This window comes from Peromyscus eremicus, chromosome 5, assembly GCF_949786415.1.
Source record: "Peromyscus eremicus chromosome 5, PerEre_H2_v1, whole genome shotgun sequence".
Taxonomy (NCBI): domain Eukaryota; kingdom Metazoa; phylum Chordata; class Mammalia; order Rodentia; family Cricetidae; genus Peromyscus; species Peromyscus eremicus.
In genome coordinates, this window is record NC_081420.1 from 11,054,946 (window position 1) to 11,072,441 (window position 17,496).

Genomic DNA, 17,496 nt, shown 5'->3' on the forward strand with positions numbered 1-17,496 from the left:
TGGAGCTCCTTAGGAAGCATTCTTAACCATCAAGCTGAGTGTGTGCGCTTTCTTGATTTTCATTTGTTGTGGGTGGGAGCTCTAGGGGGAAGAGCCGTCGAGGCCTGAGGATGTGCTGTGATAGGCTCTCCTGCAGGAGTCCTGACAGACAGTGTAGGAGAGACTGGTTTGTGTGTGCCAGTTGTTGGGCACAAGGTCCAGCTGCTGGGGCCTTGCTGTTCGCAGTAATGTGGGGATCCATGTCTAGTGTCACCATGTTGTGGAACGAAAGGGCAGGTGACAGTGCCGTTCCCACAGGCTGGGTGGCCTCACACCTCACTTTCCTGCCGCCCACTGGCACGAGCTAACAGAGGCCATACCTGGTCAGAAGGCAGGGCGGACCAAGAGCCCTGGGCAGCGTGTACCACAGAGAAAGGCGAGAACACATTTCCTGGGTTGTGGTTGTAGCTTTTTTTTCTTTCTGCAATGGAGGTGGAGAGTCGCCAGTGTCTTTATGTGCCTGGGACAGCTCACTCAGTCCTCAGTGGTGGAAGGTAGCAACTACCAGGAGCTTCCCAACTCAGCCTTCAGCGCCCTCACTGTGTGTGAGTGGTGCCCTTTGCTTCTGGACTGTCGTCAAGTGTTCCAGGGGCTGAATCTTGGAAATAGCCTTCTGGTTTAGGAGACTATCTTGTTTCCATTTCTGCATTTTCTGTGTTTTAACCCCAGTGGGGAACATGTTTTTATGAAAGAGACCCTTCCTTTGTTTCTTAGTTTGGTGGTTGCCTTTCTCAGGCTGGAACAGATGAGGAGAGTTGGTGCCCAGAAGGCTATAGCCAGAACTCAGAGATTCTTACCTCCCATCCTCCAGCTCTTTAGAAGAGAAGGGATGCTCAGGAAGTTACTCCTCCTCCTCCTCCTCCTCCTCCTCCTCCTCCTCCTCCTCCTCCTCCTCAGTCACACAGTTCATGAATTTCTCCCCTGAAATTAGGCCCGCTGTCCCAACTTCCTAGTCAGGCTCAAATGGCAGGATCAGAGGACTGAGCTCAGACCCAAGCCTCCCACTGCCCTCTGGTCTAAGGCAAGCTGTGTGGTTTGCTTGCTTTTCACTGGTAGGGACTTGTTTCCTTGGCACAGGACTAGAAAACAGGAAAAGCTGCTTTTTTGTGACTTGGTGACTGCCATCTAATTTATGAGGCTTGCTCTCTGAGTTTGCCAGAGTAAAGAAGCTGCTTTCTTCAGAGTCTGTAGTAGTTTTTATTTGTGTGGCCCTGACTGCTGCTTAGGAGTTAACCTGGGAAGACAGATGAGATAGATTTCTCCAGAGCTGTGAAAATACAGTTAAAAAGGCCCAGTTCCCTCTGAGTACTAGATGCTCTTCAGTTAGCGCTCCTCACTAAGTAACCTGGTCCAGATGCAGAGTTCAGGCCTTACCCCACCTACCCAGTCCTCCCAGCCACCATCTCACCCAGAAACAAAGTCAGCCACCATCAGTCCTCTTTTTGGCCCTGCCACAGGCTTTTCTTCAGCATGTGCGGATGACTTCTGTACATGTATATTTCTCCCATTTTTCAAAAATAAAACTGTTTTACACATTGTTCTATGCTCTGATTTTTGCTTGCTTTCTTTTTCAATTTTTTAATTTATTTTTATACACTATATTTTGATCATGTTCCCTCCCCCAACTCCTCCTAGATTCTACCCAAGTTCATGTTCATTTTCTCTTAAAAAAAGAATGAAAAAAGGTAAGACAACAGAATGCCCAAACAAAGCAAAACAAAATCAAAAGTCCACCCCACCCTCCCCAGAAACAGAGTTGGTTTCGTGTTTGCCAGTTACACTTGGGCGTGGGACCTGTCCTGCAGTGTGGTTGATAGACCCAGTGACACTCCACTGGAGACCATGGGGTTTCCCTTTGCCAAGCAGTTGTCAGTTGTAAATAGCTTTGTAGTTGGCCTGGGCTGTGTTTTAATGTGGATGTGAATGTGTTTGGGTTTCTGTGACACTAGAGAAAAATCACAGCCTTGTGAGAAGTGTGGGCACACACACGTCTCCACCGAACTGTACCAAGCCCCCAGATGAGTATATTTTAGATTTAAATTGGATTTGATTGTTCAGGCGTCTAAATAACCAGCAGAGGTAGATAGCGAATATCCAGTTTTGTAAATACTTGCAGCGACCCTACAGACCAGTCACTCCCGTGTGTCCTAAAACCACGCCTGAAGGTCCAGTTGACCAGGGCTGCAGGCTCGTGTGCAGCAGGGCAGTTATGTAATGGGACTGTTGGTTCATCCCTTGTTCAGCTTGTTTCCTCTGTGTGTGCATGTGTAATCTTCGTACTTTTTCTGTTTTCTAGCAGAGTTTTTTCTGTTTGGTTGGCTATGTTCCCCTTACTCTGTTTTCTTTTTAACTTTATTTTTTATTTATTCTTTGTTTCTTTCACATCATGCATCTCCATCCCATAAATTCCCAGTCCTTTCACATCTGTACTCTGCCCTTGCAACCACTCCCCAAAATAAAATAAAATAATATTTAAGAGGGTAAGAAAGAAGAAAAGAAAAATGAAAAAGATAAAATCAATCTTGTCACAAAAGCTGCAGTGTGACAAGTGAGTCTCAGTAAACCCTTGTCCGTATATCTTTACTAGCAAGAGTCATGGGTCTGGTTCAAGGCCTCTGGTTTCTGCTACACTAGCAATGCCTGGAGTTCATCTTGGATGTCCTGTTGTTGTCCTATGTCATGGAGGTCCTGCAGACCCTTCACATGCTCCAGCACATCACAAATGGGGTAGATGTTGGGTAGGCCAACTCATAAACCTGTTTCTGGGCCTGGGTAGTTGCAGGGTTGGTCAGCCCTCCAGCTTTTCCCTGTCCTCACCACCAGGGTCTGTTCTGCGTTGCCCTGGCAAGTTCACCCCTTGCAAGGATGAGCAAGGGGCAGGGCCAATTCTCCTGCTTTCACATCCTCAGGGTCAGTTTCCCCAAACCTACACCTTCAGGGCCAGCTCTACTGTGTTGCCCAGGTGCTACAGTGGGACAGCGCTCCCACTCTTAAGACCTCAGGGCCAGCTTTCCCACCTCCCTCAGGCATTGATGGGCTGGGGGTTGGGGGATGGGGCATGTCTTCTCTGCCATGCCGCCACATGGACAGGTAGGTAAGTGATGTCTCCCCTTATTCTGGAAGCAATTACTTAAATGATTATAGTGACCTGCTTTAGAATCAGCATTCAGTAAAATCCGCTTGAGTCATCTCAGGCTGATTTCAGACCTCTGCCACAGCCCTGCAGTTGAATCACCCTGAGTGAGCAGACGCCTGGCTGGCACCCTTTGCACTGAGCCCTATAGCAGATGTGGGCACCCTCCTCTTCTCTGTACTTGTTATGTTTACTTGAACTATAGCTCAAGGCTTAAAATTTCTTTCCTAGACCCACAGAGGTTGCTTTTAATTTGATACTTTCCTCCTTGCTGTACTCTTGGGCATCTGTTTTCAAAGCTCTTTCCCTTTGAGATCTTCTCTTAACTTGTAGATAATGAACATAAACCTCTTACAGTAGCAGTAACTTTCCTTGCTCAAGGCTGAGGTAGATCCCTAGAACACACGGTGGGAAGAGAGAACTGGCGCTCTTCAGTCGGCCGCTGACCATGACAGATGCACCGTGACACACCTGTACCCACGCGCACATACAAAATAAGGGTTTTTTTAAATTCTCTTTCTTTTTTTTTTTTTTTTTTTACCATTTATGGTAACATATTTATTAGATGATTAATACAGAAAGACTGTGGAGTGGTGACTGAGCTAAAGTTTGTCTGATTTTAGAGTAAATGTGGCCTTCCTCCCTCCCAGAAGTACAACAGAGGGAACTGAACTCTGAGTCCTTCTGAGTCCTTCCGGTGGCCAGCTCACAACATGCATATCATGTTTAGAAATCACACACAAATCTACTGATTTGTACAGCTAATGTGTGTTGTTAATTGTGGTTTAAAAGTAGATAGAAAGTCATGATTGAAATGTTTCCCACCCACTTCTTTTTGGTTTAGAGCTGAGAATCTAGTCTCCCTCCAGGGTAGTCAGGTCCTGTGTGTTCAGGAGGGTGTGCTGTGCCTGTTTGTTCCAGTGTTTCCCTGTTTGCATACACGGAAGCCATTCTTACACGTAATCCTCACTGGCTTCTTAGTCTCGGTCTAAATCAAAGACATCACTATGTGACGGACTTAGAAGTGAACATCCTTGCCTTCCTTCTGTTTTTGTGAGAGCTGCATGGGGGCCAGCATGCGCTCTTCAGACTCCTAAGATTGTGATTTTGTAGATGTGGGGAGCTGTCCGCAGGCACATAGCTTAGAGCATTTCAGTAAGAATAACACGGCGTCCTGGATGTGAGACATTCTTCATGACATTTGAATACACAAGTGCTGTTGTTTTTACTTTTAGGAAGAATTATGCACGTGTGTGCATGCTTGTGTGTTGCTAGGAATTGAGCCCAGGGCTTTGCACATGCTGGGCAAGCGCTGTACCACTGAACTATATCCCCAGCCCTTTTTTGTAGTTTTATTTTGAAGCAGGGTCTCACTAAGTTGTCCAGGTTGGCCTTAATTTGGGATCTTCTTGCCTCAGCCTCCTAAGTAGTCAAGCTAATGTCTCCTCTGTCTTGGGAATTTTCACTCATTTATTTATGTTTGGGAAGGGGCGTATGCCACAGCTCCTGTGTGGAGATAGAAAGCAGTTTGCAGGAGTCAGTTCTACCTTGTCACCATGTACATCCTGGAGCTCAAACTCAGGTCATCAAGCCTAGCAGCAAGTGCCTTTACCTGCTAAGCTATCTCAGTGGCTCAGAAATATTTTTTTAAGAATGGTATTTATTAGTCTGGGCAGTGGTGGCGCACACCTTTAATCCCAGCACTCAGGAGGCAGAGGCAGGTGGATCTCTGAGTTTGAAGCCAGCTTGGTCTACAGAGCTAATTCCAGGACATCTAGGGCTACACAGAGAAAGCCTGTCTCAACCACCCACCACACTCCACACCACCCCACCCTCCAAAAAAAAAAAAAAAAAAAAAAAAAAAACAGGGAAAAGAATAGTATTTACCCCAAATAGAAAGTTCTTAAAAGAAAATATGGTAAATTGAATTTGAACTATTGTGAAGTTGGTTGTTTTCTAGTCTTTCCTTTGGAAAACAACCAAGGAGGTTTGCTGTTTCCTCACTGTAAATGAGGCCAGACAAGTGGCCCTAGAAAAAATAAACTTTAACTACTGTAAATCAGTGACTTCATTGGAAGATAAGCGGTAACCAGACTTTTCTTTTTTGAAGTGAAAGCTTTTTTTCTAGATGTTGGTTTAAATGAATACTCTTTCAGAGATTGGCACTTTTCTGAGTGTCATATCATGTTAAATTATTGTCCTCCCAGAAGCCCTTTGAGGAAGGTGTGGCTCTTACTCATGTTTGTCAGAGGAGATATTGGAGGCGTGGAACAGTCTCAGGCTTGTATGAATGTATACCCAATGATGGGTGCCCAGCCTGAACCTCCGGAGGCTTGGCTGCAGTCTGAGCTGTGGGATAGGATAGCTCAGTGGTCAGACCTCTTGTCTCAGGTTCTTGGAGGGCTGGAATGCATTGAATATCAGAGACTTTAGGGAGTGGTGGACACAGACCTCCCAGTCCTGGCCTCTTCTCTGCTGATGTAAGTTAGAAAAGGTAATGCTTGAGTTTTACTCCATGCATAGTTGGGGCCTCACTGTCCTGGGTGGATCTACACACAGAAGACAGGACCATCCGAAGTCACAGAACAGCCCTTGGTGGTTTTTCCTGCTGCCCCCCTCCCTTGGGTGGGGAGGTGTTCACTCACAAGCTAGCATCAAGAGAAACGAGTTCTGCACTTATCCTGTTAACCCAGCACAGAACCTGCTCTGCAAGACTGACAGCAGCTAAAATCTGTGTTGTTAGGCAGGAGGGAAGGCCACAGTTTGAGAAACTTTGGGGACTAGGCAGGTCATTGATTTATCACTCACATTCTCCATCCCGGTATACAGTACCTGTATGTGTGTGGTGTTCAGTGTACACAGTGGTGAGCCTGCTCTCCTGCAGCTGTGTGTGTGTGTGTGTGTGTGTGTGTGTGTGTGGTATTCAGTGTACACAGTGGTGAGCCTGCTCTCCTGCAGCTGTGTGTGTGTGTGTGTGTGTGTGTGTGTGTGTGTGTGTGTGTGGTGTTCAGTGTACACAGTGATGAGCTTGCTCTCCTGCAGCTGTGTGTGTGTGTGTGTGTGTGGTGTTCAGTGTACACAGTGATGAGCATGCTCTGACATACTGTTTCCATTAGCCGAGAGGCTCCCTCTAAAGCCCTGGTACGTCCAGCTTTTCAGTCTTATCCCTCACCAGTGACAGGAGTCTGGAGAGCTAAGAAGCCTGCATAATAATTGATAGAAATCCCTTTCAGAGTTAGTAAAAATGTTGCATCTGCCTCCAAAGTATGGTGTGACTGACTGCATAGTGTTCTGAAATGGAGATCACAAATGAGAGCTTTTAACCATGGTCTGGTGGCCTAGACTGTCCACCTACCAGCTAAACACTGAAGGTTATGGTAGGCTCCCAGCCAGAGGCAGGGTTGTAGTTGAGGGGTGTCTTTTGCCTGGGCTTCAGAGACACAGGCCATGATGCTGGGGACCCTAGAAAAGGAAAGGAAGATATGCCTATGCCAGCAAATTTTGGGGTGACCAGCTGTTAAGTCCTCATGGCTTTTCTCTTTGTGGACTTGTTTCCTGAACCCTTTCCCCAGTGACATTTCTCTAGAGGCTGAGCAGCCACCTGCCTTAGACTCCATGGGATTAATGTCATGGATCTACGACTTGCTGATGCACTTAAGCCTAGTCCCGTGAAAGCCACATTCATTTAATGTTGATGTAAGGAAAGTAGTTAGTCTGTGATTTGACCATGGCAGTTGGCAGTGTATTCTTGTTCCTTACAGTGATAGTGTGACCAGTAAGTGTGGAGAAGCATGCTGTGTCACCACTTGCTTGAAATGGGATCTGCTGTTTATTTTCACAAGTCTAGCACCTTTTAAGGAGTCTAGCTAATCTGGGATCTGCCATTGGTACTCCCTGACATTCCTCACTTGGACAAGGCTTGACCTGGCCATTACTCAGAGTATCCTCTGTGGACACACCCTGACTCCTTCCTCCACTACTTTGGAATCTGCCTCTACTCCCCTCCCTGCCCCTAATTCCTCCCTTAGTGTCAGGAGCCAGAACCAACTCCCCTGCCTGTACTGGAGTGCTCCTTGCATGGAGCGTGTGGCTGATCTGGTCCTAAGGGTAAATGGATGCTTACATTTCCAGTTCTCTCCTCAGAATGCTTCATTTTAAAGGGACTTGAAGCTCTAAGACTGAGCCAGTTGGTGGCAGGCTGTCTCCAAAGGCTGATTGTCCTTCCTTCTGAGCATGAGTTAATTGCTTAGACTGTGAATTGAAAGGCCTTAAGGAGCCATGATTGACTAAACATGTCAGTGACTAGATATGTCAGTTCAGTATTATAATTTATCCTGTTATACCAGCATTCTTTTTCCCACTTTTATTGAAAATATTTTTTTTCTTATGTCATATATCCTGATTACAGTTTCCCATCCCATCTGGATCCACTCTTTTCTGTCTCTCATTAGAAAACAAACAGATACCAGGCAGCAGGCCTCTTTAACCCCAGCACTCAGGAGACAGAGACAGGTGGGTCTGTGAGTCTGAGGCCAGCCTGCTTACAGAGTGAGTTCCAGGACAGCCATGACTATGCAGTGAAATCCTATCTCCAAAATCAAAACAAAACAGGCTTCTATTATTTAATAATAAAATAAGATAAAACAAAAACTAACACACCAGAGTTGGACAAGACAAACAAATGAGGAAAAGACCCCAAGAGAAGGCACAAAAATCAGAGACTCCCTCATTTGCACACTCAGGAATCCCGAAAGAATGTTAAACTGGAAGCCGTACTATGTGGACAACCACGTGCAGACACATGCAGGCACTGTGCTTTCTGCTTTAGTTTCTGAGTTCATATGAGCTTTGATCGGGTTGATTTCGAGGGCCTTGTTTTCTTGGTGTCCTCCATCCTCTCTGGCTCTTACACTCTTTCTGCCTTCTATTCCATGGAGTTCCCTGAGCCCTGAGGGGACTGATTTAATAGAGACACCCCATTTAGCTCTGACTCTCTGCATGATGTCTGGTTGTGGGTTCTATTAGTCAGGGTTCTCTAGAGTAACAGAACTTATAGAATGAATATATATATTGGAATGACTTAGAGGCTGTAGTCCAGCTAATCCAACAATGGCTGGCTCTGAACAGAAAGTCCAAAAATCCAATAGTTGCTCAGTCCACAAGACTGGATGTCTTGACTGGTCTTCATTTCAGTATATGCTGGAATCCCGAAGAAGTGGGCTCCAATGCCAGTGAAGGAATGGATGTACTAGCAAGGCAAGGGCAAGCAGGCAACAAGCAGAAGCTTCCTTCTTCCATTCCCTTATAAAGGCTTCCAGCAGAAGATGTGACCCAGATTAAAGGTGTGTCTTCCCACCTCAAGATCCAGATCAGAGGTGTGTCTTCCCACCTCAAAGGTCCAGACTAGAAGTGGATTCACCCACTTCAAACCAAGCAAAAGCAGTCTCTCACAGATGTGCCCTCCCATTTCTGGATTGTAGTCACTCCAGATGTAGTCAAGTTGACAACCTAGAATAGCCATCTTGTGGGTCTCTATATGTGTTCCCATCTGCTGTAGGAGGAAGCTTCTCTGGTGATGGCTGAGCAAGACACTTATTTGTGAGTATAGCAGAATGTCTGGTTCTTGATCCCCCAAGCAGTGTTGGGTATGGGTTCCATCTGGTGGAGTGGGCCTTCAGGCCATTCAGATGTTGGTTACTCCCACAAGCTTTGTGCTAGCATTGCCCTAGCATATCTTATAGGCAGGACAGAATTGTAAATCAGAGTGTTTGTGGCTGGCTTGATATTTGTGTTTCTCTTTTGGTAGCGTGCAGAGTAGCTTTCTGTACCAAAGATGCTAGAGCATTGGGGTGGAGGCTCTGTGTCGGTACCAGCTCGACTTTGTCATCTTCAGTGAGCTGTGGAGGTGCTGTCTTCAGCAATGGGGCCTTGTCCTCAGTGTGTGGAGACCAACCTATAGTCTTGGCAACAGCCTGGATTATTTGGGGATTCTCAGAGATCCCTTTGGCCAACAGCTCAATCAAACATAGCCCAGTTGGTACTGGAAGCTTCATTTGGTGACAAGAGATGGCCAGTTGGGACTCTGTCTACTCCATTTTGGGGGGGATTTCATTTAGATCACCTCCGTGTACCTATATATTTTAGGAAGCTTCTACTGTATTAGGTTTCCATACCACCCCTCAGGTGGCCCTTAGTTTTAGCTGTCTCTCCTGAATTCCCTCCCTTGTAGCTAGAGTTTTCCTGCCTGGCCCACGGTCAGGACAAATCTCTCTCACCCGCCAGTCCCACAGCCACTTAGACCCGACCAAGTAAACACAGAGACTTATATTGGTTACAAACTGTATGGCCGTGGCATGCTTCTTGCTAACTGTTCTTACAGCTTAAATTAATCCATTTCCATAAATCTATACCTTGCCACATGGCTCGTGGCTTACCGGGATCTTCACATGCGGCTTGTCGTGGTGGCAGCTGGCAGTGTCTCTCTCACCCAGCTTCCTGTTCTCTCAATTCTCCTCTGTTAGTCCCGCCTATACTTCCTGCCTGGCCACTGGCCAATCAGTGATTTATTTATTGACCAATCAGCAACACATTTGACATACAGACCATCCCACAGCACTCCCTCCTCCTTCTGTTCCAGCGCTCCCCCCCCCCCCCCCCCGCCCCCATGACAATCTATTCTATTTCTTTTCCTGTACCCTTGTAGCTAGAGTTTTCCTGCCTGGCCCACAGTCAGGACAAATCTCTATCACCTGCCAGTCCCACAGCCACTCAGACCCAACCAAGTAAACACAGAGACTTATATTGGTTTCAAACTGTATGGCCATGGCAGGCTTCTTGCTAACTTTTCTTACAGCTTAAATTAATCCATTTCCATTAATCTATACCTTGCCACGTGGCCCGTGGCTTACCGGCATCTTCACATGCTGTTTCTCATCATGGCGGCGGCTGGCAGTGTCTCTCTGACTCAGCCTTCCACTTCCCAGCTTTATTCTCCTCCTTGTCCCGCCTACACTTCCTGCCTAGCCAATGGCCAATCAGTGTTTTATTTATTGACTAATCAGCAACACATTTGCCATACAGAACATCCCACAGCATACCCTCTAGTCCTTTATACCTACCCTCTGTGGCTCTGTGGATTTAGACCAGCATTCTTAAGCTGCTTCTGCACAGAACTCCATTTCTGTCTTTTGGTACTATGAATTTGAATTCTCTGGTATACTTGGGGGTGGCAGTTGCCACACCTGAGTGCTAACCCAGACTGTGAGAGAAGAGGCCACTTGAGTTCTAGTGTGTCTTGGTGCAGAGTGTATGAAGCTCTTTTTATTAAAGTGTGAAGGCCGTTTGTGTAAGTGGTAAAGCCTCAGTAAAGCGGTCAGAGAAGTTGAAGTGGGTAAGGTGAGTAAAGTCGGTGGGTGTGGGGTTCTCACTCGGAGGGGTAAGGAGGCAAAGGCTCTGCTTCGTGCTCTGTCACTGCTCCGGTGCAGTGGGATCAGCTCTTAACTCCAGACTTCTGGAACACTTAAGAAGCCCGGAGCTAAACTGAGGTCTCCATTTGCCATGCTTAGAGACAGGGAGCTGCTTTCAGTTCACATGTCTCAGAAGAACTTTGGGTCCTAAATTATTTTAATCTAGAGGGTTTTTTGTTTTGTTTTGGTTTTGGTTTTTTGTTTGTTTTGTGTGTGTGTGTGTGTGTGTGTGTGTGTGTGTGTGTGTGTGTGTGTGTGTATGTGGTTTTGTTGTTGTTGCTTTTAATTCCATTTTAAGGGCTGGTAAAATGGCTCAGTAGGTAAAAGCACTTGCTGCCAAGCCTGGAGACCCAAGTTTGACCCCAGAACTAAAACACTGGATGGAGACAGCCAGCTCTAGCTCTCACCGTTGCCCTCTGACCTCCACACGTGGGCTGTGGCGCAAACACAGACATACAGCAATAATACATATTTTTAAAGTTGCATTTTATCTATAAGGTGAAAGAGGCAGTAATTTAAACTACTGTGTGCTTTTTTTCATTTGTTGGTAAAGGAAAAAGAATTATAAGACAGTTTAATTATTTTAACTTTTTTGTAAAATAGATGTCCATCTGGATTTGGAAGAGCGCCTGGCAAAATTTATGAGGACTGAAGAAGCTATCATTTACTCGTATGGATTTTCCACCATAGCCAGTGCGATTCCTGCATACTCTAAGAGAGGGGATATTGTTTTTGTGTAAGTGCCTTCACCTACGCTTCTAATCAGATTCCTTCTGAAACAGCACTGTGCTGCCGGGCTCAGCCTGTCCTGCTTTGGAAAATACCTGCCTAAAGGAAGGAGTCTTCTGGGGTTCTTTGTTTTGTTCTGTTTTTTAACTGTTTGGTTTCCCCGGCCAAGAGCTCTGAGACCCTCACCCAAAAGACGCTTGACAGTGCAGTAGTCAGTCTCCTGTACCATGACAGTTTCTGATGTCCAAAGGAGGCTTGCCATCTCCTTCCCTGTCGGCTCTGTGACCCTGGCATGCCGTGAGTCATGATCACAACCTCACATTGCTTACTGTGTCTGGCCAAGTCACACGCTCCTCATCACTCTCCCTTCTCACTCTCCAGGTCTCTGTGATCTTGCCACAGTGCTTATTAAGGATAGAGGAGCTGAGGCAGGGGCAGCGGCTCAGTGCTTAGGATCATTGGCTGCTATTGCAGAGAATCCAGGTTGGTGCTCGGCACCCACATACCAGCGTACAACTATCTGTAACTCCAATTCCAGGGTATTCGATACCCTCTTCTGACTTCCTTAGATACCAGGTACACATATCATGTACATATATATGATCAGACAAACACTCATACACATAAAATAAATTTAAAAAATCTTTTTATAATGGATATAGAAGCCATGAGGTGGGGATGTCCCTGACTGCCCACAGCAAGTCTACAAACTGAGGTGAATTCCCTAGATGCATGTTGTGGCTGTTTACTGTGACTATGTGGATGATGTCAGCAGCTTCAAGTACATCGTTTTATCATACAAGCTCTTTTCAAATGATTGCAACTTAAGCACCCTAAACAAAAATAAATAGTAAGGAAGCTCTGCCCTTGCATCCATTCCCCCCATTTAAATGTTCTTTTTTCTGTTTTTGTGTGTGCTTGTGTGTGGACATATCTGTGGAGGCCCAAGGTTGATGTTTGCAATTAGCCTGGGTTGTTGTTGTGCTTTGTTTAATGAGGCAGGGCCTCAGTCAAACCCAGATCTCACTGATAGAACTAATCTTGCTAGCCAGCCTGCTCTGGGACACTCTCTTTACAGGTAGCATTTACATGGGTTCTGGAAATCCAAACTCCAGTCCTCATACTTGTAAGGCCAACACTTTAACCACTGGACCATCTCTCCAATCTCCATTTACATTTTTGGGGTATCATATTTACATCTTTCTGTGTTGACTATCTCATCCTACTAAATAGTTATTATTTCAGGGGTTTTGGTCTAGTTTTTAAATTGTACTGAAGATATGAGTGGTTTGTCCTCATTGTTTACAGTGTTAGCATCTCTGTCCCTATGCAGAATGACTCCAGTTAGAATTTTTTCAGGAGATCTGGGTGGACATAACGTCTTTCTGCTCTGGCTTGTCTGGGATCATCTACCTCACTTTCACCTTCTCTTCTCTTCTTTTCTTTTTGATGTTTCGAGACAGTTTTTCTCTGTGTAGACCTGGCTTTTCTAAAACTCCCTCTGCAGACCAGGCTGACCTCAAACTCAGACCCACCTGCCTCTGCCTCTGGGGTGCTGGGATTAAAGACATGCACCATCACTACACCACCCAGCAAAAGAAAGATCAGTCCTAAAAAGAAGTTCAGTCTTTTTGTTTGTTTGTTCATTTGTTTTTTGAGAACTCACCTTCATTTCTTCTCTTTTTTTAAAATTAATTTATTTTTATTTTATGTGTACTCGTGTTTTGCCTGCATGAGTGTCTGTGTGAGGGTTCCAGATCCCCTGGAACTGGAGTTACAGACAGTTGTGAGTGGCCATGTGGACACTGGGAATTGAACCCCAGTCCTCTGCAAGAGCAGCCAGTGCTCTTAACCACTGAGCCATCTCTCTAGCTCCTCACCTTCATTTCTAAATGATAGCTTTGTTGTATAGAGAATTCTTTATTGGAAGTTTCTGGGTTTTTAGTTTCTCTATCTAGTTGAAAACCTGCACTGTTCAGTCCTGGCTCTAAAGTTTCTGTAGCGAATCTGCCAGAGACTAATTTGGACACCTTGAGAATCTCTCTTTCACCTCTTAAGAACCTGGTTGTGAAGTGCTTCCAGGAAGTCTTGACCATGTTGCATCTGACTGGCGATGCCCGTTGGCTTTCCTGGACCTATGTATTCTAACCGTCTCTTTGGGAAGTTTTACCCTGATGGCATTCTTGGATCCTTTTGACCCCCATTGGCTTAGATGTTTGCTTTTTAATGCTGCTCCAAAGCTCCTATGGCTATCTCCATTGCACTTGGTGTTTTCTCTCCAGATAACTATGTACGAATAGTCTGTCCCTGAGCACGGTACTTCTCTCTTGTATTTGACCTTTCCTGATGTTGATACTTTCTGTCACTTTTTTTTATTTCACTTACTGTGGTTTTTTTAGCTCAGAGTTCTGTGTGTTTGTTTCCTCTTATCAGATTTCCATGTTAGAGTACTGAGAAGTTTATCCATGCTTCCTCTGAGCTCCTTGGTTTTCCTTGGAATGGATGTTCTGACTCCTGTGAGTCTTTCTGTAACTCCTCCTGTGAGTCCTCCCATAACTCCTCCTGCGAGTCCTCCTATAACTCCTCCTGTGACTCCTCCTGTGAGTTCTCCCGTAACTCCTGGAGTTTTTTGTTTTGTTTTTTTAAGATTTTTGTTTAATTTGCGGGTGTTTTGTTGGCATGTATATATGTGCACACTATGTATGTGCAGTGCCTACAGAGGTTAGAAGCAGACATCAAATCCCTTGGAATTGGAGTTAAGAGTGGTCACTAGGCACCATGTACTGCTAGGAATTGAACACAGGTCCCCTGCAGAGCAGTAGTGCTCTTAATGGCTAAGCCCATGCTCCTGCCCAAGGTCTCTGTTTATGGAAGACTCTTGATGGTTTGGGTGTGAAACATCATCTGGACACTAACAGGTCATGACTGGTCTTTTCAAGCTAGCTTTGCTGGTGCCTGTCTTTCTAGAATGAGCATTGTGATCCCCAAGACCAGGTTTACCAGAAGTGGGCTGTTGTGTTGCCACACACTGACCACTAGAGGGTGATCCAAGCCCAAATTCATCTCAAATCCATAGGTGGTAGGTTGCTTAGGGATGAATCAGTAGTACCTAAAAAGGTTCATAAATTTTCGGAAGCCCCTGCCATAAACCCAGGTGTTTTGTCCTCGTAGTCACAGGTATATAGTCAGGCACTACAGGATTCTGTCCAACGTGGCAGAATCATTGTGGATAGAGGTACTCTACCTCCTGTGCCACACCTGTGGCCATCAGCGGTGCCAAACCATGTGATACCATAAGGCCCCAAACCTGCACATTACTGGGGACGCACAAGAACACCCCTTCTCTGGACTAAGGGTGACGTGGACTCATGGCCTGTGGTCAGTGCAGCTGTCATGGGTGATCCTGACTCTTACAGAGGTCTCTCACACACTTAGATAGCCTCTGTTACCAGGAGGTCTCTGTCCTCAGACCTGAAGACAGGCGGGAGATGGGGGGAATTAGTGTCTTAGACTCTAATGTTAGGTTTCTCCCATTTGACACTGTGAAGTCATGCCTCTATGCTTTTCTTGTACTTTCATAAACGAGTCTTGGTCCACACTGTAATGGATGAAGGCAGTCCCTTGGCCACCTAGACAGATGCTAAGTGGCTAACACCACGTTGGATTGTGCATGCATTTGACAGCCTGGAGAGATTCGGGTTTCACTGTACCCCTTGTGACTCTTCATTTGGCCTTACCTGTTTGAGTTTTGCTCACTGTCTTTAACCTTAGGTTTAAGTCATTTTTGTATTGGGGTTTTAGCCAGCTTGTTCATGTCAGTTTGCAGTTCTAATGTCTTTCTCTTCTCCTAGGACTCCACTGACATGGATGTTAGATTGCTGCTTTACATCTGCCCCCTCCCCAGGTCCTTGGAGCTCTGCTCTCTTCTTTCCAGGCTGTTTCTCTCTGACATGCACTGACTCATTTCAATATGTCTTTCTGTCCACTGATTCTTTCCCTCTGGTCCACTGTGTATCTCATTGGCTAATCTGTTTTTCAGAATGCTTTCTCCGTACGATTCTCTCTGTGGCTCCTCTTTGCTCAGCTTTCTGCTTGAGTTCACTGTTTCAGGTGTGTTGGTGACCGCTCATTGCAGCCTTGTTATCCTGGCCTCTTTGGGTTCACTGCTAAGTCATCTTGGTCTCTGTCATCTTAGTAGTGATACTTGATGGAGTGCTTAGTTGGAACCCAGGCATTTCAATGTTATGTGGCTCCAGTCTATACTGGCGTGTCCAGCCTGCTGTCCACAGGTCATATGTACCCCAAGGTAGCTATAAATGTGGCCCAACACAAAATTCTAAACTTAAAACATTGTGAGATTTTCCCCTCTTCTGAGTTGTGTTTCTGGAGCATGGACTTTACAGTGTTGCAGTGCCATCTGTTAGGGTTGGCTTCCTCTGACACTGGGGAAATGGGAGGTAGGAGACGACTGTGTCATCCCGAATGCCAAGCGTGTTCAGTCTCAGCCCTTGCTTCAGCCTGGACCCCCAAGGACAGTTGCTTCATTGCTGCTGTGATGGTGACAGTCCTGATTTCCACTGGATTTCCTCGTCCACGTGGAAGATGTGAGGGTGCCTCATTGTTACGACGTTGGGTAGAAGTTTGTGTTCCCAGGGAGGGATGCAGGGTGCCATCAAAATAACCCTTCAAAGGCCAACTGTCTTAAGTGCTTCACTCAACCGCAGCTGGTGTGGGTGAGTTTAAACCAGTTCCCTGTGCTGCTTGGCTGTAGTCACGTGCTTATTGCCCAGCAGCTGTGCCTCCAGCTGACTGCCAGTGGTTTTCCTCGTGGAGAAGTCATGGAGTAGTGAGTCAGGTAAACAGAGATGCCACTGACATCAGGTCACCAGTGCTTTTCAAAGTTCTTAGAAAGAGGAGCACGTGAGTAAGCTCAGATGCCCTCCACAGCATGCATCCTGATTTCAGAGAGGTCATGATGTGGCTAGCTGTGTTTCCTGGAAGAGGTAAGTGAAGTAGTCACATGAAAAGGCCTTGCAGAGTGAAGAGCAGTGAATGTGAGTTCTCAAACACTCTCTGTTTGCTGTGTTTCCAGTAACAGTTGGAGGCTGGTCAACTTATAAAAGCAGGCATTCTTCCTCTGAGAACATTGACAAGGCTCTTTAACCCCAATTTGCTGCCTCTCCTCCTTGCAGGGACAGTGCGGCTTGCTTTGCTATCCAGAAAGGATTACAGGCATCACGCAGTGACATTAAGTTATTTAAGCATAATAATGTAGCTGACCTGGAGCGACTGCTAAAAGAACAAGAGATTGAAGATCAAAAGGTATGATCCTTTTGAAGAACATTATGCAGCTGTTTGTACTTCCTAAGCAGCTGAATTATAGATGAAATGGTAATTTGTCACTGAAAATGTGCCTGCAGATCACATTTGGATACTAAGTAAAGGGTGTTCCTGCTTATTAAATGTATTTCAGTTTGGAGAACCTTGTCATATTTAGGGGGAGGAGGTTGAGGTGGCTTTCTCTGGGGGTTGAGGGGAGAGCAGCAGCTTGTCCTTGAGGAGACACAGTACTCTGAATTCTGTGTAGGAGCTCCAGAACACACGAAGGTGGTAAGGGGGGTGCATGGATTAAGTTCAGAATATACTTATTTATGCCATCAAATCCTAAGCCCTCCTAAAGCTCCTGCTGCCTGTGGGGAGCAGCTACCCTAAAGAGGGAATGCCTGGGAGCCTTGAGCACCCCTAGATGTGGTGATTAGGTAGTGTTTCCCTGTCATGACTGGAAAGCAGCACTTTAGAGAAAGTGTGTTCAAAGCATCATGGGGAGAATTATGACTTACTTTCCAGGCAGTATGGATAGGAAAGGCTGAGCTGGTCTGTGACTCTGCAGCAGGACCCCATGGTGTGTGTACTGTCTTGGAAGCCTGGTTCTCACATCTCAAGCACCCCTTTCAAGTTTGACCTTGCCCAAGCAACTCATTCATAACTAGTGTAACTGATGAAAATGCTCACTGCCTTCTTGGTTTTGTGTTCATTTAGATTTTCCTAAATATTTGCATTATCATTCAGGATGATTCTGTCATCTTTGTTTAGGAGTCAGCCTGTGTGACAGATACTTCATGAATATGT

The 17,496-nt window shown here is 45.8% G+C and overlaps 1 protein-coding gene across 3 annotated transcripts in view; it reads left to right on the forward strand.

Moving 5' to 3' along the window:
* Sptlc1 (serine palmitoyltransferase long chain base subunit 1) overlaps positions 1–17,496 on the forward strand; it is a 47,814-nt gene that overhangs the window by 10,546 nt on the left and 19,772 nt on the right. For all 3 annotated transcript variants that reach the window (XM_059262935.1, XM_059262933.1, XM_059262934.1), the window contains exons 6-7: positions 11,242–11,374; positions 16,560–16,689. In XM_059262935.1, coding sequence (XP_059118918.1) covers positions 11,242–11,374; positions 16,560–16,689 — 263 coding nt within the window. The remainder of the gene's footprint in view (positions 1–11,241; positions 11,375–16,559; positions 16,690–17,496) is intronic.